Source organism: Helicoverpa armigera, chromosome 30 (assembly GCF_030705265.1).
Source record: "Helicoverpa armigera isolate CAAS_96S chromosome 30, ASM3070526v1, whole genome shotgun sequence".
Classification (NCBI taxonomy): domain Eukaryota; kingdom Metazoa; phylum Arthropoda; class Insecta; order Lepidoptera; family Noctuidae; genus Helicoverpa; species Helicoverpa armigera.
The window spans coordinates 1,678,664-1,699,996 of NC_087149.1; the positions used below are offsets into that span (position 1 = coordinate 1,678,664).

At 36.5% G+C, this 21,333-nt stretch overlaps 3 protein-coding genes across 6 annotated transcripts in view; 1 reads left to right on the plus strand and 2 right to left on the minus strand.

Annotated features, from left to right (window-relative positions):
• Positions 1–11,021, minus strand: part of LOC110380117 (conserved oligomeric Golgi complex subunit 7) — a 30,412-nt gene extending 19,391 nt beyond the window's left edge. The window contains exons 1-6 of one of the 4 annotated variants that reach the window (XM_064042953.1): positions 10,875–11,021; positions 3,241–3,327; positions 2,662–2,742; positions 2,138–2,311; positions 1,388–1,534; positions 237–354 (exon numbers count right to left, since the gene is read on the minus strand). In XM_064042953.1, the coding sequence (XP_063899023.1) occupies positions 237–354; positions 1,388–1,534; positions 2,138–2,311; positions 2,662–2,742; positions 3,241–3,327; positions 10,875–10,877 (610 nt within the window). In that variant the 5' untranslated portion in view covers positions 10,878–11,021. Of the gene's footprint in view, positions 1–236; positions 355–804; positions 952–1,387; positions 1,535–2,137; positions 2,312–2,661; positions 2,743–3,240; positions 3,328–3,400; positions 3,565–10,874 lie in introns of those variants that run through there. The other 3 variants (XM_064042954.1, XM_064042955.1, XM_064042956.1) reach the window with 3 other exon arrangements.
• LOC135119153 (uncharacterized) lies at positions 4,970–9,938 on the minus strand. Its single transcript, XM_064042952.1, has 5 exons — positions 9,889–9,938; positions 8,259–8,456; positions 7,815–7,991; positions 5,730–6,856; positions 4,970–5,023 (listed from the first exon to the last, which is right to left on the minus strand). The coding sequence occupies exons 1-4, from the start codon at positions 9,935–9,937 to the stop codon at positions 6,690–6,692; spliced, it is 591 nt and encodes a 196-aa protein (XP_063899022.1). The 5' UTR covers position 9,938; the 3' UTR covers positions 4,970–5,023; positions 5,730–6,689.
• A 259-nt stretch (positions 11,022–11,280) lies between the features above and the next one.
• Positions 11,281–15,423, plus strand: LOC110380107 (testis-specific zinc finger protein topi). The gene is made up of 5 exons (XM_021339992.3): positions 11,281–11,483; positions 12,545–12,716; positions 13,431–13,650; positions 14,196–14,485; positions 14,949–15,423. The coding sequence occupies exons 2-5, from the start codon at positions 12,550–12,552 to the stop codon at positions 15,421–15,423; spliced, it is 1,152 nt and encodes a 383-aa protein (XP_021195667.3). The 5' UTR covers positions 11,281–11,483; positions 12,545–12,549.
• Positions 15,424–21,333: the final 5,910 nt, after the last annotated feature.

A 21,333-nucleotide genomic window follows, 5' to 3' on the forward strand; every position in this document is an offset into this window, starting at 1 on the left:
GGTGTTATGCGCGCCTAGTACTTCGGGAGGCGGAATTGGAAATTTAAATCGGCCTAAGCATTTCCTTACCGCATGGATGCAACTGAATAGCAGCAGGATTTTAGAAAACTTTAACTATACAATCCAGAACGTCCTTGAATTTTATGGTAGCCTAGTACTTGGTGTAGGATTGATTGAATGATTCTTTTTCTAAACTTCAGTGGGTCGGTTTTACTTAGATAGTAAAAGCAACATACCAGCATCCATTTGAGTGAGAGCCTCAATGAGAGGCGGGCTGATGGCTGCTTCCAGCCTGTTGTATAGCGTCTCCAGTTGTAGGCGCTTGTTCTCATAGTCCGGCGCCTCACTTAGTACCTGCAAATAAAGACAGTTAATTTTAATAACGGAAAAAAACAATATGTATGCCTTGGGCTGCGGGATTGTTCGAAAGAGTTACCGCAGCCTTGGTACATAAACGGATTCAGAAGGAACATGATTGGTTTTAATTACTTTTAGAGTCTGATACTCCCCTCCCTCAATAAAAAAGAAATGGTGGCCTTGTGGGTGAGAAGCGACCTCTCAAGTATGAGTGTGGGTTCAATCATGCCAGGCAAGTCCAAATCATACAAACTTTTCTAAGTTTGTATTACTGTCTATGTATATCTTGGACACCAATGACTGTGTTTCAAATGGCACGATAAACTGTAGCCCAGCTCTCATTTGAACATCTTTGGCAGTCGTTGAGGGAAGTCAGAAGCCAGCTTATTGGGAAAAGGCTAGGCAGATAACTATGCTACCAGGCGCCCATAAACTCGAGGAACTTACCTCAAGGCTGGCAGTCATAGCAGCCACTTGCTCTGATAACTCCGCCAGTTTCTCACCCTGGGTAGGCACTCCAGATTCCAGGATATCTTCCAGAGAAGTAGCTAGAGCGTACCCACGGTACCAGGCAAGCATATACTCAAGGAAATTACCTAAAGGCTGGCAGTCATAGCAGCCACTTGCTCTGATAACTCCGCCAGCTTCTCACCCTGGGTAGGCACTCCAGATTCCAGGATATCTTCCAGAGAAGTAACTACCCACGGTACCAGGCGCCCATCAGCTCAAGGAGCTTACCTCAAGGCTGGCAGTCATAGCAGCCACTTGCTCTGATAACTCCGCTAGCTTCTCACCCTGGGTAGGCACTCCAGATTCCAGGATATCTTCCAGAGAAGTAGCTAGGACTTACCCACGGTACCAGGCGCCCATATACTCAAGGAACTTACCTCAAGCCTTGGCAGTCATAGCAGCCACTTGTTCTGATAACTCCGCCAACTTCTCACCCTGGGTGGGTACTCCAGATTCCAGGATATCTTCCAGAGAAGTAGCTACCCAAGGTACCAGGCGCCCATAAACTCAAGGAACCTACCTCAAGGCTGGCAGTCATAGCAGCCACTTGCTCTGATAGCTCCGCCAGCTTCTCACCCTGGGTGGGCACTCCAGATTCCAGGATATCTTCCAGAGAAGTGGCTAGGGCTGCCCATTTATCTGCTTCGCGAAGAGCTGATGCTGCAGTCTGGGAATTGTAATTAGATTTTTTTAAGGTCTGTTTTTATTTTAATGGCACATAGGGTTACCGGCACGGATGTCGGGCTCTCGGCGGAAGAGTGGGGATCGCTTTGCGCACCCGTACGCATAAGGCAATAAGGCAGTAAATCGCTTGTGCGCAGGTGAAGGTCAGGGCTCGACATCCGTGCAGGTAACTGTTTATACCCATTAAACTGGTAGACGGATTTTGTCTCCTGGGCGTCTAGAAGTATATACCTCTAAGTACTTTCCGAACCCGGACAAAAAGTAGGTATACATATATTTATGATCTTCAAAGTATTTGTTTGCAAAATTACATCCATTTTAAAACCTTCCGCATTTATATTAGTAAGATATGTATTAGCCGCCGTAAGCGGTTTCACCTGGGTTACTAGGAACTACTCCACGCACTTGTTTAAATGAAAAGTCCCGATAACTTTCCTCAATAAATGAGCAAGGCTTTCTCAATAAATGGTATGCATGACACTGAAACTATTTTCAAATGGGACCAGTAGTTCCTGGTTTAAGTACGTTGAAATAAGCTTCAGCTTTATAATATTACCACAGTTAGCCAAAACCTGATACCCCTTACCTCTAGCCGACTCTTAAGCTGATCAATCTTCTGCAAGCTCTCAATTGAGTGTCCGGTCTGCTCCTCAACGCTCTGCACCTTCTGTTCAAGAGAGAGCAGCTTCTGCTGCAGCATAGCACCTTCTAGCTGGAGAGCTGATGCGTCTTGCAGGATGCGGGGGATGGAGGTCACTATCTGAAGATTCAAATTCAAAATCATTTATTCAAACTTGGTTGCCAAATACTACTTGTTGAACATCAAAAATTTTCAAAAGACAGCCCCCAAAACGCCGACTTTTCAACGCTTCCTATGAGTTTAGGCTGTGAATAAGTTTGTTTGCTTTCCTAAAAGCTCGTGGCTACGTCAGAGCCGCGCAGTATTGGGTTACCCGGGTAACTGGATTGAGGGGGTCAGATAGGACAGTCGCTTCTTGTGAAACACTAGTACTCAGCTGCATCCACTGAGATCGATTTTCGGCTTAAATAATATAACTGTGACAAAATCCATAAAAGTAGTTTTATTGAAAGTATTATTTCTAAATATACCTGTGTAGTGGTCTCATCTAAGGAGTTGGTGAGTTGCTTCATATATAATTGTAATCTGGAAACTGTGTTGGCCACAAAAATCTGAAAAAAATATAACATTTGTTTTACTTAAAGTACATACAGTATCTTTCTTGATTTTCTTCTTTCTTTCTGATCTTGTGTGTGTTTGGTTTATACAACATGTTACAACAGTACCCTTGCAGCCAAAAGGGGGTTCAATTGCCTTTTATAAAGATTCAATTAACCTAATGCTTAAATCATAATAGGTATTAATTTTGATATGATATGTGCATTTTAAATTATTCTTTACAGAAAGATCTGAGGAGCCATTCTAACCACTACTCTTGCATACATCTTATGAAAATATGATGTCTTCAGCCCACAATTTCACCTGCATCTTGAGAAAATTGCTTTATGTAGCTGGTGACAAAAACTATCCTATATCCTTCTCCCGGGTCTAAGCTACATCTCCTCTAATTTTCAGCTTACACTGCTCAGCCCTTGAATTATAAGTAGTGTAATGTGACTAACTCTTTTTTATATAAATAGATATAGATATTTTGACTATACTATAGTTACCTCTTTCTCTTGATTGCCGCTGGAGCGCCAAGCTTTATTAATCCATTGTTTAGCATCAAAATCACCTTCCCCAAACGTTTTTAAGTCCTAAAAACAAATTATATTATTTTTCATACAAGAATCTTCTTAACTATGCATAAACTGTAAAATATAGGTTTACTGAAACTTTTACAGAGTAGCCTAGCTTGTGGAAAATGGTGGTGTGGACTCTCGTATTTCTTCGTAAGGCCAGAATCCCTAAATATTACGACAATTGCTTAACACGTTCGCGTAAGCAACGTCTTACAACGTCGTATTGATATAAGTATGAAAAGGCCCAACGTCGTACCATAGATAATACACTATATAGAGATAGATACGCAACTCATCGTTCAAAACAACTTACTAGCGTGAAAGTTAACGGGCCCCCGTCACAAGATGGCGTGGTTACTTCATGTATGGTTAGGGTAGATGGCGCTTTTCAAGAGTTCTCTTAAATATGTTTTTAAATTTGAAAATTGAAATCACTGTTTTAAATTCAATTTACTGTAAATTGAATTTAAAACAGTGATTTCAATTTCCAGTTCCAGTTTCCAGTTTTCAGTTTCCAACTTCTAGTCTAGTCAATAATATTATGGGAGATAATAAAAAAACAAAAGATAAAGAGTACATTTATCGGCTAAGTATATTTTATTTCCTTTTTTTATGTGTATTACAATATTTAAATGCTTGTAACTTAATTTCATCATTTACATCGAAATTTGTTATTTTTCCGTTAATTATTCTATTAACCCCGGTGCACCAACTGTGAATGATTAAATTAATTGACATATTAATTATAAAATCAATTAATTTATTTTTATGAACTATACAAGTAATTATACTAAAATCACAATGGCAATTGATGTAAAATTTCATTTTTCTTTCAGATATTTTATTTCAGGTGAATCTCGTAAACATGCAACAATCATATAATATATTTCATTTAATAATTTTATAAAATCATCACATGCATTAAATAAGGATTTTTCGTATAATCTATTTCATAATTAAATGATTCAAAATCAATTTCCTTTCTTAATATATCATTAGTACATGTTCCACATTTTTGAACACTTTACATTTCGATTTTTTACAATGTATCCTGCTACATATTTTTTGATTCGGCATGCAAAATCGAGTCATTCCATTTAATTTGGTTCATTGTATTAATTAAAGAATCAATAGGAAAATCACCACTAACCAATTCAATTTCATTGTTTTGTTTTTCAGCAAGAAGATCTTTGAAAGATTGCAGTGATTTATTTTCATCTTTTCACAGTTGGCACTTACAGAATGGGGCGAATTTAAATTATTAAGTAACAAAGTTTTGAACGCATTAATAAATTGTAGGCACGAGGGATTAACATTTCGTATCCCATTACTTCTAATGTTACAAAAAATTTTCAAGAGGGTCCTGATTGAAATTTCTGGTTAAAAGGCTAGTAACTTTATATTTGATTTTTAAAACTCCCACATTTCTTTAAACGTTTTAATATTGTGGATCCAATTTTGAAGGGATGGCACTTTTTCATATCTTACTTCTTCTGTACCATCCCGTTTTTTTATAGTTTTAAAAGTCATTGAATCCAATATAGGAACTACCTCTGTCCATAATCTAAAATGAGGAGAATTATTCATTACACACCCTTGAAAATTTTTGGATCACCTGTATATGAATGTCCATTGAAAGAATCAAATAGTTTGTCCATAATGAGTAGAAAATCAGCAGTTTCTTCGCACTCCGCCGGAAGAAGGTTGTGTTCTGAAACAATATATTAAATAAGTACTAGAATACAGTTCATATCAATCTTTTTTGCTATTGTGGACCGAAATTAAAGAAAAAAGAAAGAAAATACATTTATTCGACCCAGATTAGGGGACACAATAAAAAAACAAAAATACAAAAATTTAATTAAAAATTAAACGGTGTGCCTCACGGCTGTGTCGAAAAGGCACAAACTTACAAACTTTAAAGTGGCAGTAACGATTTACTGTGCGTCTTTATCAGTTGGTTCAGTAAATAGTTGTGGGTGTAAATATAATTAGTAAGAAACCAACATTAAACTATATTTTGTAGTTTCATAATGTCTCAAATTTTTATTTCAATATGATAATTTTAATTTATTATTTCATTTCAATTTATAATGTTATTCCAACAATATATCTTATGCATCTTAAATATTGACATAGCCAATTTTAGATAAATTATTAGATATGAATTGTATTTTTATTTTGAATTTTATCGAGAGAAATAGCATCTCAATTGTTTGTTTTAAATATTTTGAACTTATAAATGTAGCCAGGACATCTAATATTATTTTAAAGAAAAATAATGAACTTTCTAATTTGTCTGTGGAGAATGAAGATGGTTAAAACATGTAAATTAAAAATAAAAATCTAATTTAGTAAATTAATAGCAATTTTTTTAAATATAGAGAAAATAATGAGAACAATAAAAGCATACTTACTTGCTAAGAATCTCAATGCTGATGATACCCTTTGGCTGAAAACTTGTGCAGCATATTTCACTTTCATTTTGGAATTTTCTCTTTATTAACATGGTTTTCTGTTAATTTATTAACAAGCCTAATTTCATCATCCCCAACATCTAACTTCAACAGCATCTCCAAATGTTCCCACTTTGCATACTTTGTTTTCCCATCTTGTACAAATTTCAAATGTTTGGCGAGTAAATTATTTCTCATTCCCTTTAAAAGATGTGGAGGATCAAATAATGGGAAGACCTTTTGGTCTTCAAACTCGAAGGCTTGGGTCCTATATTCATTACCCTCTTGTAAATATTTGCGTTTTGTGTCTTCTTGAAGACTTTTATCACAGAAATATTTGTGGCTGATTGGTCACATATAGTGGCAATAACTATCAATCCAGTATTGGAGATTTCTTTTATTATTGTTTTGATCAGCTTCTTTAAATCGTCCTTTTTCGTGGCACCTTGGCAAAATGAAAAGCATAAAGGTTGTTTCACTTTGCTTTTTATACCCTTGATCATAAAGACCAAGGCATGATCTGCGAGTTTTTGTTTGTCTGTGCCCAAAATCTTCAAAACCAGTTATCTGTTTTAGGGCAGGGTTGTAAAAAACACCCGGAGCCAATGATACCTCATCAAACAGTAAATTGACCAACTTTTTTTCTGCCGGCAATTTTGCTACTGTAGCTTTTAAATTTTTAAATATATCAGGATTGAAGCCTGGTTTCAGTTCAAATTTACTCAACATTTTTGTAGGCTGCGCTTTGATGGCAAGACAAACATTTTTCGCATGAGGTTGTAAGCTTTCTGACTCTGTTTGTAAATGGTCAATGCCATGATTTTTCGTTAAATGTAAATCGCCTGCCTCGTGGTTTCTTTTTCCATTTCATTTGGAGGGAAGTAAATATTTTTATTGTTGCAGGCATTTTATTTAACTCTTTCAAAATGATTTTGATGTGGAAATTTTCCTTGCAGAGAGTTTCTTGTTATTTTGTTCCTTATATTTCTTTTTCAGCTTCAATACTTTCTGTTTTAACTTTATTATCTCCTTCTCTTTGGAGGTGACGACTCGTTTTAAATATTGACAAGTCCCTCTTTTCCTAGAACCTGTAATTTAAATTATGTTACACCTCAGATCAAAGAAATAGTGTTACACAAAGTTTTAATAGAATTGTGATAAAAATATGTTACATAATATTGTTCTGTTATTATATTATGACCAGAGATTGGAATAGGTAGGCTTCGAGGAACAGATACAAAAAGTGGAGACTTCCCTACAACAGCAGATACAAGCTTGATAAATATTTTTTATGGGGATTTTATGGGTAAACAAAAATGGATATAAAGAAGATCATTCAGACTCCATACATTTTTGGGCCTTTTCTACCAACGAAAAAAAATGGTATGGATGGTTAGAACTAGCTATTTGGATGAATAATTATTATGACACATAAGTTGTAGGATTATATCAAGTTATTATTATTAATCCATTTAATTCAGGTTTACAAGTTCGGAGATTTGTTATTGTCTTACATTTATTGATTCCTGCAAGTGCGGAAATAATCCTACCTAAAATTATAAACGCGAAAGTTTGTAAGTTTGGATGATGTTTGTTACTCTTTCACGAAAAACTACTGAACGGCTTTGGATGAAATTTGGTATGTAGATAGCTTATACCCTGGAATTAGACATAGGCTATTTTTTATTCCGGTATACGCGGGTGAAACCGCGGGACGCAGTTAGTATGAAATAATCCTATACTAGTACTAATATTATAAATGTTGTGAGGATGTTTGTTCCTCTTTCCCGCGAAAACTACTAAACGGATTTAGATGAAACTTTACAGTAATATAGCTTATAAAAAATGTAATAACACATAGGCTTCACTACATAGTATAAAACAAAGTCGCTTTCTCTGTCCTTATTTCCCTATGTACGCTTAAATGCCCACTCTCTCTCTGCAAGAAGTTTTATGACCCTACAGTGGAAACAAATTGGAATCCTGATGATGGAAAGAAAACCTAATGTTACAAGTCAAAGGTCAATTGTCAATAAAAATATTTACCTTTAGGGCGTTCAGCTGTCTGTAATGCATTCTGTACATCACTATGATAGTGGGTAGAGCTGGATGGCTCAATGACAGCAAGTTTATCTTGCGAAATGTTTAATAAATTCGACATGTCTGCCTCGACATGTCCCGATGGACCTTCAAGAGTTTGACCAACTGGTAATGTAGATAAATCTGCAAAAGGATGAAATTATTTATAGTTACTGTATAATTATGTAGAATATAGAACAATATTCATTTAATTCTTAGAAGATAGCATGTTGCATCAATTATTTTGGTATATAATATTCATTTTATTTTCTTCTAATTAGGATTAGATTATTCAGTAGAAAATTTTATTTAATATTTGAGGAACAATTTTGTTATTACAGCGAAGGCAAAGAAATGTGGTTTTGTTTCTATTAAGATTTAAATAACATAAGACATCTAAATAGTAGGTACCTAGAGTTGGTATTGCATTTGGAGTAAGTCGGTGACTGGCTGAACGGTAACACTCTTCAAAATGTCTGTCGCAAAATCGAATTTGGTTATAAATGTAGATGTCGCCTTTCTCTTGTAAAGCTTTATCTAGTACTTTTTTCCACGAGTTAAACTTTTCCAAATGTGGGTATTCAGGTTTAGGAAATCGGTGCAATGGGCCTGAAATCAAGAAGTTTTTATACATGAACAACTCACTCTCATTAAAATACCGTAATAGATATCATCATCATATGTATAAAATTTTAGTAATGTACTGTGATACCATCCTTGAATATTAATCTAACACTAGAAATAATAGCTGAGGTCTAGCAGTACTAGAACAGGAACACCACAGTTGAAGTAAATAAAATCACAGTAGCATAGCATGGGGTGCCGAGGGGCCATGGCCCTGGGTGGCGCTACTCTAGGGGCCGGCACCGCCGCCTAGCTGCAGCATCAAGCCAAGTAGAAGCTGATAGCGTTGACAGTAGAGGCAAAGGCATTTTTTGCCGCCTTTACATTGTCAGTTCCTATTTATGCCACCCCATAATACAATTTTCTTGAGAAGAGTCACTATACATTAAAGGTTGTCTGTAAAAGATCGCTTTTAGCGATAAGACCACCATTGTTACACCCTTTTAGTTATTAAGTTTTAAATTGTAATTTGTTATGGTGTACATAGTGTGTATAGATACCACCACCACCACCATAACAAATACAACAAGATAGATAGATATCTATCTATACTTCTAGCCTACCTCCCAATAACTTCTTGTCTACTAAAAGAAGATCTAACCTATCAGGCAGGCAGGGTACTAAATTTTTCGACTCGCTCTTGAATTTTTACATCTGCTTGTTTTTCGTTTAATTTGACAATAAATGCTTAGTCCACACAAGGCTTTATGTTTTTTGAGCTTTAAAGGAAAATCTAACATATCCTAGTTTGCAAAAAATATTGTTGCATGCTGTATGAATCGACAAAGTTATACATAGATCATTAGTGTATGAATCAACAAAATCCTAGGTAGGATGCTAAAATTTTCACACTGCTGCACTACATATCAAAGAGAGCCAGTAACAATTTCTGAAAGTATTCCTTCCAGCACCCTAGTGAATCCCAAAATCATGGGCTGAGACCGCACCTGGTCATGAGTCGATATCAATAATAATTCTTTCTTGCCAAAACCATCTTTAGAATTTTATTAAATTGTAGTCATTTGAATTTAAATAAGTACCTAAATAAGGGGGCTCGCCCCTAAGACTACCCACTGACCGGCAGCTAAATATACCTGCGGCGGCGGAATCCCATGCTACGCCACTGTAAAATCATAGTTTTAAAACCTGATGAAGTTATTTGGTCAGAGGGTCGTCTAGAGCGGGCTTTGTCTTATACGTAGATTCCGAGTCTTTTGATTGGATATAAAAGTTAATGTGCAGTTTCAATTGTTTGTGTAGGGTCAGGACAGGAGTGTGTGTGGTAGTGCATCTTAGATTTTGATGACTCAAGGACTATGATGACCACAGATTGCACGGATGACAATAATGGATATTGTGCAGCCTATCAGCAAAAGATAAATTACGTGCATTATAAAGTTAAAAGTTTTGAACTTACCGTCATTGTCACAATCAAAGTAGCACTTATATCTTGACGTTGATGGCATTCCGCCCTAAGACGATCCACTGGACGCATTTTCTAGTCCTAAATACGGTGCCGGGTCAATGTAAAAGCAGTCGATCGAGGTTCCAAAATACAAAGCCGGGTCAATGAAAATGCAGTAGATCACAGGTCCAAAATACGAAGCCAGGTCAATCACAGAAGCAGTCAGTATCAGAGTCCAGGAACACGCAACAATCGTAATAAAAAAACCAGAAAATAACACTCAGAATAAACCAACACGTTAGAAAACGGAAAACGGTTTAATTTAAAAGTATGGTCGACTGTCAATGTCAATCGTCAGTGTTTCAAGTGGTTTCAAGTAGTGTGATTATTGTGATTAACTAAGACGTCCTCATAGATAAAAAAGAATTAAAAATAAATCATAAAATTATTTAATTACAATATTTGTTAATATTTCTAATCACAAAACTTTTTTTAGATTTGTTATTAAATCGATGAAATATCGGTCTAAGGTGCAGTGACATCTAGTGACTAAAACGAAGTACAAATACCCAAGTTACGGGGCATCCGTCACTAGATGGCGCATTTCTAAAAAAAAACCTCAGAAAATTATTGTACTTCAGTTGCATCCCCATGCGTCGTACGACGGCCTCTAGATTGTCATATTTATTTTGACGGACCATGTCAGACCTATGTGGTGGCGACAACGTTTATAGACGTCGGACGTGAAATAACGTTGCGCCACATAACACAGATTATAAGACTACGTATAACGGCGGGACGTCTTAAGACTTGGTTTAATTTTGTGTGCGAAAAAGGTGCGCCACAGTACCAACATTTAAAAATGAGATTGCTCACGCGAACGTGTTAAATTTCAAAACAAACTTCCTGACAGGTCTATTTTGATAAGACTAATTTGCAGTAAGTACTAAAATTTTTAGGGAGTTTCCGTTCTGAAAGATTAGTTAAACTGTAGTTACCATTTTGATCAGCAAATAAAGCTATTTTATTTCAGTTTAATGGAGTAAACACAGATCTGAAAACTACAATTGTATCCAAAACACCAAAAGTTTTGACTTGATGGCAAATTGGCAATTTTTGACGTTTTTGACGTTACAGTTTTAGGATTGCCAGTACAGTTTCATCATTACAAGTATTTGTTCTACATAAGTTGTTTTCGAAATGCATAAGTAGAGATAAATACTCTATTGTATATTACAAATACATAGTTAATGACCCACATAAAAGAAAGAAACACACATTCATACATAGGCTGATGATCACATTACTCTTCTTTGGCGCGCGGAGTCGGGTAAAAAGCGGAAACTTCGATCATTAATAGACAACACTGAGCGCCGCGGACGCGCGGGGATCTTGAAAAAAATATTGGCAACACTGAAAATGACAGTTGGTGCAGTTGTTTGATTGACAGAAAAGTGAAAATTTTCGCTGAAAATGAGGAATCTACGATAAAAAATGCAATTTAATCGTTTATTATCATCACAATATTATTTATTTGAATTAAGTTATAATGTGTTATGTTTAATTATTTATTAATAATATTCAATTTGAGGTTACGATTTCAAAAGGTAATGATTTTAGTGGTTTGTTGAAAAACATTGTTTTTGCTTATAATAGACGCGTTAATTTGCCCCTACGACAACCTACTGACCCATTTTGGCTTTCAAAACCTTACTACTATAATCAAAGACAAAGTTAAAACTGTTTATTTCAAGTATGCTAGTTTTAAGCACTTTTTCACGTCAAAACTCCGAAAGGACAGCATCCTTCGCCCTTCTTTCACCACCTCCTTGTGTTATGGCATGGAAAGAAGCAGCGGTGAAGAACAGACTTCCCAGCAACACAGCTGCCTTTTCCATTATATGCGCCTTGAGCTTCAGAGAACCTGAAAATATTGTTTAACACTTTCGTCTAGAATCAGTTTCTTTATAATATTTTAAGACAACCCACTGACCTTTGGTTCTATTCTAATATGATGATGATAATGTACTCTGAGCTAATTATCAGCCATGGTGGCTGTTCTCGTATAAGGACATTAGTTTGTTGCGCAGGAAGTATTATAGTGCAGAAGCATTCACGCACACAAGTGAACTCTATTCCTTCACTCTCATAATGCTAAATAACATCATGTATGTGTGTGTATCAAAATTATGTGTAGTCTTTCACAAGGTAGCACTCCCAGAGATAAAATTTTCATCTAGTCTAAATATTTTATCCAGTAACAAATATTCACTTCCCCAGAAATTTATTTATATAATTCTTTCACTGTTGGGATGCTACATTATCCTTGGTGAACATAGGCTACATTTTATCCTGGTATTGGAAGAAGTTCTTTAGGATACTGTTAAAACCATGGGAAAACAGCTGTGTAGTTAATAACATTATGAATATAAATAATATATTAATATTAAACCATTTTTTTTAATGTCCTTAATCTGCTATCAGTCTACTAATTTTATATCATTATGCTGAGCGAGAGTCGTTTCACATGGGTGTGACACATATTTCCATTATGTACCTTCTTCTCAGGTTGTATCTCTTGTAATTCGTCTTTTTTGTCACACCTGTGAATAAATGTATTTTCTCTCTTTATATCATGATAACATATGTATGTTTTCTGTTATTTCAGCAATAATGAGGAAAAAGGCGATTAGTATTAGCAGCGACAGTCACAGCGACGATGATGTACCTCTCCATTTAATAAAAACTAGCAAATATACGGATGATCCCAATGCGTACGACAGCCTGTGTCAACGCAGTAATGAAGCATGTGAATTCTGTGATAGGATCTCTAAAACTAGGTAAGATCTAGTTATTTTGGAGATAAGCTGATGCAAATTAACCAACCTAAAGTGCTGGAATAGCCATGAAGCAAGAGTAGCAAATACAACAGGCTCCTTGCATAAGGGTGCACAGTGCTTGCACCTTTTTCAAACTGAAGCTGAGGCCTCCCGGTTGGGGCTGCAGGATTGTTCGAAATAGTTAGCGCGGCCCTGGTACATAAAAGGCCTGTGATGGAACACAACGGTTTTTAGTCAGAAAGAGTCTGACACTCCCTCACCGCTGCTAACCCACAGCGGGAGTGGTCATTTGATAATTTGTGACTCCTGGTTCGAATTTGCTACAAATCCCAACCTGTCTTCATAGTGTAGAATGAGTAATATTCAAGGTTTTGTAAGATCCAAATAGTAGATAGCATCAGAGTTGTAGTGATTTATTTGCTAAAACACATTATCCTCTCAATCTCGTATGAAAGTGCTGGTTTGATTTCAAGTCAGGCCACTTCAACTTTTGAGGTTTTATCATATTCTTTACTTATGTACTTTCTGCATATATATATCTTAAATACTTTGGATGAAATGATGTGTAAAAAAAACATCTTGAGAAAGAAGGACATAAAGGCCTGAAATCACTGATTCACCTTAACCTTCTTTTGGTTATTAACCCACTAGGCCACTATGAAGGCAGATGATGGCAAAATGCTTTACTAACGAAAAACTTTTCTCTATTTCCAGATATTCCAGTTTAATCCACAACGCTAGTCATATAATCATTCCGCTATTCAATCAGACAATCATTCGATGTCCCATATGTCTGTTCTGCTTCACAAGCGAAGAGGACTTAGCTATACATAATGTTAGAAAACATATTGAGGTCACCGCACCTAAGGTATCTCTAGTCAAGATTGAGAGTGATACTAGTGGATTAGATCATTCTAGATGTATTAAGATTGAGGTGAGTACGTTAATCCACCTTATTATAAAACAAGGTTTTAAGAAGTACCCGCTTTAGTAATAGGTTTAGTCCACTAACTTTGTTTGAGATGGTGGCGTAAACCTGGTACAAAAGCTGGTACTTTTTTAAAACCATGTTTTGTAACAAGGTGGAATATGTTTCGGAGTTTAGTAATTTTTTGAACGGGGAGTTTTCTTTTTGAGAAAGAAAAAAATATTTCACTAGATAATGATAGCTGGCGTTGTTACTGGGCCTTGACCATTACCATTCCTCTGAGCCCTTTATAATCCATAGCATGATTCTATAAAGCTACAGATTTCTGCACAAACCGGTTACAAAATCTCTTTGGACATTCATATAAGAATCTGGCCAACCTTTTTTCCCCTTTTATTTTTATTTCCTGCTTTCTTTTTTTTTATAATTTATGGCTGTACGGGCAGTAGTGCCCACGGGACGCGAGTGAAACCGCTGAAAATCAACTAGTTTGAATTAAAATTGACTTTGGGATAAACACACAATATAACTTAATCTTTTATCCATTTCAGCAACCACAACTAAAAGAATCTCCCACAAATAGCATCTTACCTACCAATCCAACAGACGTTACCAGCTCAATAAAGAGCCGTCTAGTCTTCGAAGATGAGGACGATGACTTAATACGCTTGGACTGCAATCAGCTACTGAATGACTTGACAACTGATTGTAAAGTGAATATAGAGGTGTTTGATACACCGTGGATGAACGGTGAGGAGTATACCAAGAGTGTGCATTATGATGAACTGGTGAACCCTGGGGTTTATAGGTGTAGGAAGTGTGGGAAACGGTTTCCTACTAGGTAAGGATTATTATTATTCTTTATTGTACACAAAATATTTAAAACACACAATACGGGGGAGACAAACTCTTGGTCTACCTAGCCTGTTGTGTTGTGTTAGAGACGGCTTCTGGTGTAACAGAATACAGCTGAGTACCAGTGTGTTACAATGAGCAACTGCCTATCTGACCTCCTCAACCCAGTTACCCTGGCAACCCAATACTCCAAGATAAGACTGGTTGTCAGACTCACTGGCTTCTGACTACCCGTAATGACTATCAAGGATGTTCAATGACATCCGAGACCTACAGTTTATCGTGCCCTCCGAAACACAGTTATTGGTGTCCAAGATAAGCTTAGAAAGTACACACTAAGTTGGAAAAGCTGCATTGGTACTTGTCTGACCCGGAATCGAACTATACTCATACTTGAATTCTTTACCCATTATTTACTATAATAACTAATAATAAAACTTCTTTTTCAGATATGACGTGATAATCCACGAATCCTCTCACATTAGATTTAAAAATAGTCAAATAATTCTGTGTGTAAAATGTAATAAATATCTTCAAGGTGGTCGGAAAGACCTCAGATTCCACGAGTATATGTTCCATTCAAATATAGAAGAAAAACAGTTATCTGAAGATAGTACTAAAAGGTTTTACGATGAAAATACAAAAGATAGAAGAATTTTCAACTCCGAAGTATTTACTTTCTGCGAAGTATGCTTTATATTTTGCAAAAATAGGGGTGTGATTAACTATGAATGCTTGAAAACTTTATGTGAAGTAGGTAAAAGGTATCAGTGTGATAAATGTGGCCAGTTATTCTTTGAAATTAAACTTGTTAGGAGATTGGTACAAAAGAGGGCTGGATATTCTGCACATAAGAAAAAAAAGAAAACTAATGAAGATCGTTTAAAAACTATTGTAAAAAGATTTAAAGTAATGAAACATTGAGTTTGTTGTTTTATTTTTTTCATCCTTGTAAAAGTATTGCTATTATTTAATGCAATTTGAGACGCCTGCCTTCTTAAAGTAGCAATGCTGTTGAGTGAAGACGCTATGCAACTATTTGTAGTTACTATTTTATCAGGCGCTTTTCTTTTGGATAATTTAAATGATTGCTATGTCCTTTATTTAATAGATGTTTGAAGTTACAACTAAGAGAGATCAATGATGGAAATATGAGAAATTATCCACGCAATACACTGCTTTAGTTTTGAACTTGATTGTGGTCCAAAATTAATACTGAAAGGTAGAAACTTGATAAAACAAACTGACTACTTTTGCGCAGTTTCTTCTCACTGGAATAAATGATGATATCAAAAAGGGGACCATTGAAAAGATGATTATTATATTTGCAAAACCATGAGTAGCAGCTATGTAACGGGTGATTTTTTAAGAGGTATAGGATTTGATTTTCAAAAAAAGCACAAAAAACTTGAAAAATTTGATGAAATCTTTATTGGAATCGATGGAACGATCAATATAATTTAATGTTTGAAGATGATTTCATGCAAATGCTGGCCGCGGCTCCGGTTTAGATGGCCCATTCGCAAGGCCCAATTTCGGCACTCTCTCCAGCATATCAGCCGGTATATTACGAATAAATGCTTCAATATTGGCTCCCAGTGCGTCAATCGTTGCTGGCTCCACAAGAAATAGTCCAAAGGCGTTAGATCACATGATCTAGGCGGCCAATTGACGAGCCCAAAACGTGAGTTAAACTGTTCACCGAAGCCTGCTCTCAATTAGGCCATTGTTTCGCGTGCCGTGTGGCATGTGGCACCGTCTTGTTGGTACCACATGTCAGGCATGTCCAATTCTTCCATTTTGGGCAAAAAAAAATTGCCAATCATCACACGGTAACGCCCGCCATTCACAGTAACGTTTCGGCCATTGTCGTCTTTAATAGTAAAATTCAATAATTTTCAAGCGTTGTTCGTTCGTAAGTTGATTCATGGTTAAATTATAGACCATACTGAACAAGTTTCACAATGACACAAGACGCGATTCACGCGTGATCTACCAAAAACAGTGTTGTCAAAAAGATACCAGCTAAAAAATCACCCTTTATTTCGCGACATGCCTCGTTGGTCTAGTCATCGCATAACGCGCTGTTCATCACAAAGTCTCAGGATCGATTCCCGAGACAGTCCATCGCTATTCGCTTTGTGGGTTTTAGTAACTTTCAAAAAGCAGCTCGGAGCCTGGAAGTTGGTGATTGATACACCCGTGCATCAGAGAGGCAACATTGCTACAATCTTGTGAAATTAATCACCCGATTGTGTGTACTGCATATTTAGAACAAACACGTATTTGTCTACCTAATTATACCCGCGGGCTGACAGCCAAAACAACAGTTGTGGTAATTATTTGTCTTATTTAATTGTAGTAGTCAAACATGGCTATTAAAAGGCAGGGCCCCGATTCTCCTAAGTTAATAATGTCAAAATCGAATAGAAATCTAATCGCAATATGATCGTAATAGTAGTTTTAACCATATCGGGCATTCTGCTACTAATAAAAGACCAATCGTATTCGATTGACATTTGATTGGTGTGCGATTGGTCTGCTATTTTGATGATTTTGATCTATGCGGTAGTTTGCTGTACAATCATTTTGCAATCGTAAATCATTTGCAGACAAAATGATTCATTATTGAATGACAGAAAAGGATAAAAACGTTTATTTCAAAGAAAAAATAGCGGAATGCCAAATACGCTTCAATCGTAATCGAGTCGGGATTGGGTCTCAGTCGAATCGAGTCGAACGTCAATCGAAGGTCGCTTAAGTAAAATTAGGAGAATCGGGCCCCAGATTGTTTCATACGAGTCTTAAATTGTACGTCACGCAGTTGATACGTCAATACCTAAAGGGTCACGCCATCACGCGATTAAGATGAAAATTAGAGGGGAGGTAGCTTCATCATCATCCTCCTGCCCTTATCCCAATTTTATTTGGGGTCGGCGCAGCATGTTTTCTCCTTCCATACTTTTCTATTGATAATATATTCGGACCTTAACATACTACACATATTGTAGTATAAGTTTTAGGTACAGCCGGCCGCCTGCCTGACGCTAACCCTCCTTGGGAATGCTATTGAGGTGGTTTGTCCGCCACCTTGCAGGTGTTTGCCAACCCAAAGTGCTGGTGGAATGTACTAGGCCTTAGCTCCCTTAGTCGCCTCTTACGATGCCCACGGGAGAGAGATGGGGAGGTCCTATTCTGATCCGGGACAGTCAAGGATAGGACGGGGAGGTAGCTTAAACATCTATACTAATATTATAAAGCTGAAGAGTTTGTTTGTTTGTTTGAACGCGCTAATCTCAGGAACCACTGGTCCGAGTTGAAAATTTCTTTCAGTTTTAGATAGCCCATTTATCGAGGAAGGCTATAGGCTACTTTTTATCCCGGCACGCGAAGTAGTTCCCACGGGGTGCGGGTGAAACCGCTGGCAGAAGCTAGTTGAAATACAGTCATGGACACATAATTAAAGACACTGTTGGAATCTTAAATTGCTGCCGCATTTCATCTGTATTTCTTTTTTCTGATTGCTACTGGAACTTTATTTTCTATTTTAAAATATTTAAGAGGGCATTGTGAAATATTAAAACTAAAGACTATTTTCAGTGATCCTTCGCGACAAGTTTTTTTTTGCTTTATCCGAATCTCGAGCGGTATGAACCATAACGTGGCCTGGCCATATAATTAAAAACACTCCATTTGCTCAGAGGAAGAAATGCAAATTATTAATATTATTGATGGTACTTTTCTATAACAACATTCCCTACACTGTAACTAAGCATACTAATGAGTACTAATATTTGGTTTATTTCCTTTTACCTCAATGACAGCACGACATCCCTAAGCGTGCAAGCGGTCAGTTTTGTTTTAAGTCGCTACGGGAATTTTCTTCCATGCTTCATAAAAATCTGTGTAAAATTGATCAATGTTTCATGTATGACTTATCGCCATTGTGTTTTCTGGCCGATCACCAGTTTATTTTCTATTAAATTTGCGATGGGCCAAACCAAAACCGTCATAAGTTGCTCGATCAAAGAGTCCTTTTTACTACTCTTACAGTGTTTTTCAGAACTTTTCTAATTTGGAAAGCGCTAAGGACCGGTAAATTATGCTTAGCATATAACAAAATGCTATTTCTAAAATATTATAGTACTTGAATTCGCCTATTTTTAATAATATCTTTCTAAAAGATCACCACACCAAGTAGTGGAGAGAAGCCCCATACTATTACTTTTTCGCCTCCTATGTTTGAGAACTTTCTTAGTGTATTTTGGTTCCATCTCATGTTTTGGAGGCGACTAATTTCGATACATTATTTTAGAATTATTCGTATCCCTTTGTTTAATGAGAAAAAAAAAATACATTTTTGAACACTTGTTAACTGCACCTTTCACGTTTGATAGAAATAGCCAACTACAGTATGGACACGCGGTGCTTTTCCAAAAGTAACATCTTCCGATACCCATGCCTTACAGCTTTTCCCAACCCGGTTGTAGTCTAAAAGTTCTGCAGACACAATTGTCGTCCTTTTAGCATCAGATGACTCCCAAAAAAACCAGTACCGAATCATGTAAATAGTTCACTATTTGCCTATAGCACCGCCTTAAAGTCTGTTTGCGGACAAGTTTTCCTTGGGGTCGGTTTTGAGTTGTTCTCAAACCATGCCTTTTTTAGTGCCATTGATAAGAAATCTTTAATAATAAATTTATTACCATGTCCTTACTACAGATCAAGTGGTACGAATAAATCCGTATGTCAAAATATAATATTTAAAAGCCTAAAACATTTTACTTACCAAAATTTTTGTTCTAGTCTTATTGATAGGACTAAAATGAAAATTTTTAATGAATTAAACCTAAATTATTACCTAATTCGAGTTTTCATAAGTATTTTACTCACTTCTAAAAAAAAGTATGGCAACTATTTGTATCTTTCGTTTTTTTTTCTTAACTGGGCTTTAACTGTCTTTAATTAGTTGACCAGCCAAGTATCAGCTACAAAAGTTAGTGTTCATTTCCCATAGAGCTTTATATCTAAAGTGTTAAAGAAAGAAAATATTTTTTGTCCTTAATTTAAAGAACACAATGTAATGTTTGTTTTAATAATTATTACACTACTGTTTATACCGTGCTTAAGCACATGTCAGTACCATAACTATTTATTTCACTTCGAGTCGGGGGGTGTCTTTAATTATGTGTCCATGACTGTATATGATTGTAGAGCAGACTACCCTACCTATAGTTTTATAGCAGATCGTTAAGGTTGAAATTGTTATTGAGATTAAATTGATATACAATTGACACATTATTAAATAAGCAGAATCAAGCTCCTGTACCTACCTATATTATTTTACTCTTTACAAATTAAACTGATTGTTTGTCTGTCTACACTAAACAGTGTAGCTGTCGAAAATAACATATTACACTTTTCTCAAGCGTGGGAGTGAAGAATGTTTTCACACCTTTCAAGGTTTCTGCAACCGTGAAACAGGTAATTTCGTAATATGTGTAATTATAGATAGACTAGCTTCTACCGGCGGTTTCACCCGCGTCCCGTGGGAACTTCTGCAGGAATCTGGATAGTAAATAGTTTACAGCCTTCCTCGATAAATGTGCAATTCAATACAGAGATATTTTTTCAAATCGAATTCCTGAGACCACTACTACTTTAAGAACTTTTACGTTCCTGAGGTATTGATTTATGAGCCTTATCAAACTATCAGCCGTCTAAAAGTTTGCAGTGTGCTCTTAAGTTTTAACTTATCTCTACTAATGCTTAGGTATTATAAAGCTTAATGTTTGTTTGGTTAAAAGTGAAGTATCTCAAGACTTTAATCTTACAATTTGAAAAAAAAAAACTGAGTTAGACTGGAAGCTGACCCTACTAACATAGTTGGGAAACGGGCTCGGAGGATGGATTTTTTCTGAGTTAGGTAGCTCATTTATCGCAGAAAGCTATAGACTTCTTTCTTATCCTGGCACCCTGGTACCCTCGGCAGGCTGGCATATAACAGGCCCCCTAGAAAATGCATTATCCGTCTTAAAAAGTGCACCGTTGCATCGCGCAGATATGAAAGAAAACAGACGAGTGTGACCGAGTGCAGCGAACTGCTCGCGTTAAGAATAGACATTATGCTTGGCGTTGACAAGAACAACGGTAGTAGAGACGGTGTTTGTACTAAAACTATTGTAATTAAATGTTTTGTTTATCGGTAAAAATGGAGAGAAAGTACCTAAGAATCGCATGAGTCGATCGATTGTAGGGCTTAAGGCTTTGATATTGTCATATTTGTCATTTATACATATAATGACGCGGTTCGTCCATGGATGGGACACCATTAAATCTGCCTATGTTAGGACGGGTCCAACCGTGTCTGTCAAGGATAGGTATCTCGTATTTGACTCTTGTAGGTACCCCAAGAAAGTAGCGCGCCGAAATGCGGGTGAGCGGGTCGAGGAAGGTTACTGTTTTCGCCCTTATAGGTACGCCTTCTTTGGACCCCACACTTTTTTTAATAGGCACTAAAAATCTTTGACAGATGTCTCAAAAAACTTGATCGCCTCGTTAGTTCACTCGTAACTGATCGTTTTGGTCAAGCCCACTGTACGAATTTGACCTAGAAGAACTGACCTACCCGCATTATGGCATCTCCGCTAGTCTTTCCTTCATCCGTGCTTCGAAGTCTTTAGGGTACAAACAAAAAACTGTTTCCTCTTTATTATATTAGTATCTATAGATATGCGACTCCATTCATTTCTTCGTCTCGTAGTCAATGTAAAACGAAGAACATAAGCCAGTACGGGATCGCACGTTAACAAACCTAGTGCGTAACACAAAATA

Excerpts from the sequence above, each read along its gene's own strand:
- LOC110380107 (XM_021339992.3), top strand. The coding sequence starts at position 12,550 with ATGAGGAAAAAGGCGATTAGTATTAGCAGCGACAGTCACAGCGACGAT. Across the intron at positions 12,717-13,430 it reads GATAGGATCTCTAAAACTAG|ATATTCCAGTTTAATCCACA; the intron begins GTAAGATCTAGT and ends CTCTATTTCCAG. Across the intron at positions 14,486-14,948 it reads GGGAAACGGTTTCCTACTAG|ATATGACGTGATAATCCACG; the intron begins GTAAGGATTATT and ends CTTCTTTTTCAG.
- LOC135119153 (XM_064042952.1), bottom strand. The coding sequence starts at position 9,937 with ATGCCATCAACGTCAAGATATAAGTGCTACTTTGATTGTGACAATGAC. Across the intron at positions 8,457-9,888 it reads CTTTGATTGTGACAATGACG|GCCCATTGCACCGATTTCCT; the intron begins GTAAGTTCAAAA and ends TCTTGATTTCAG. Across the intron at positions 6,857-7,814 it reads GACAGCTGAACGCCCTAAAG|GTTCTAGGAAAAGAGGGACT; the intron begins GTAAATATTTTT and ends TTTAAATTACAG.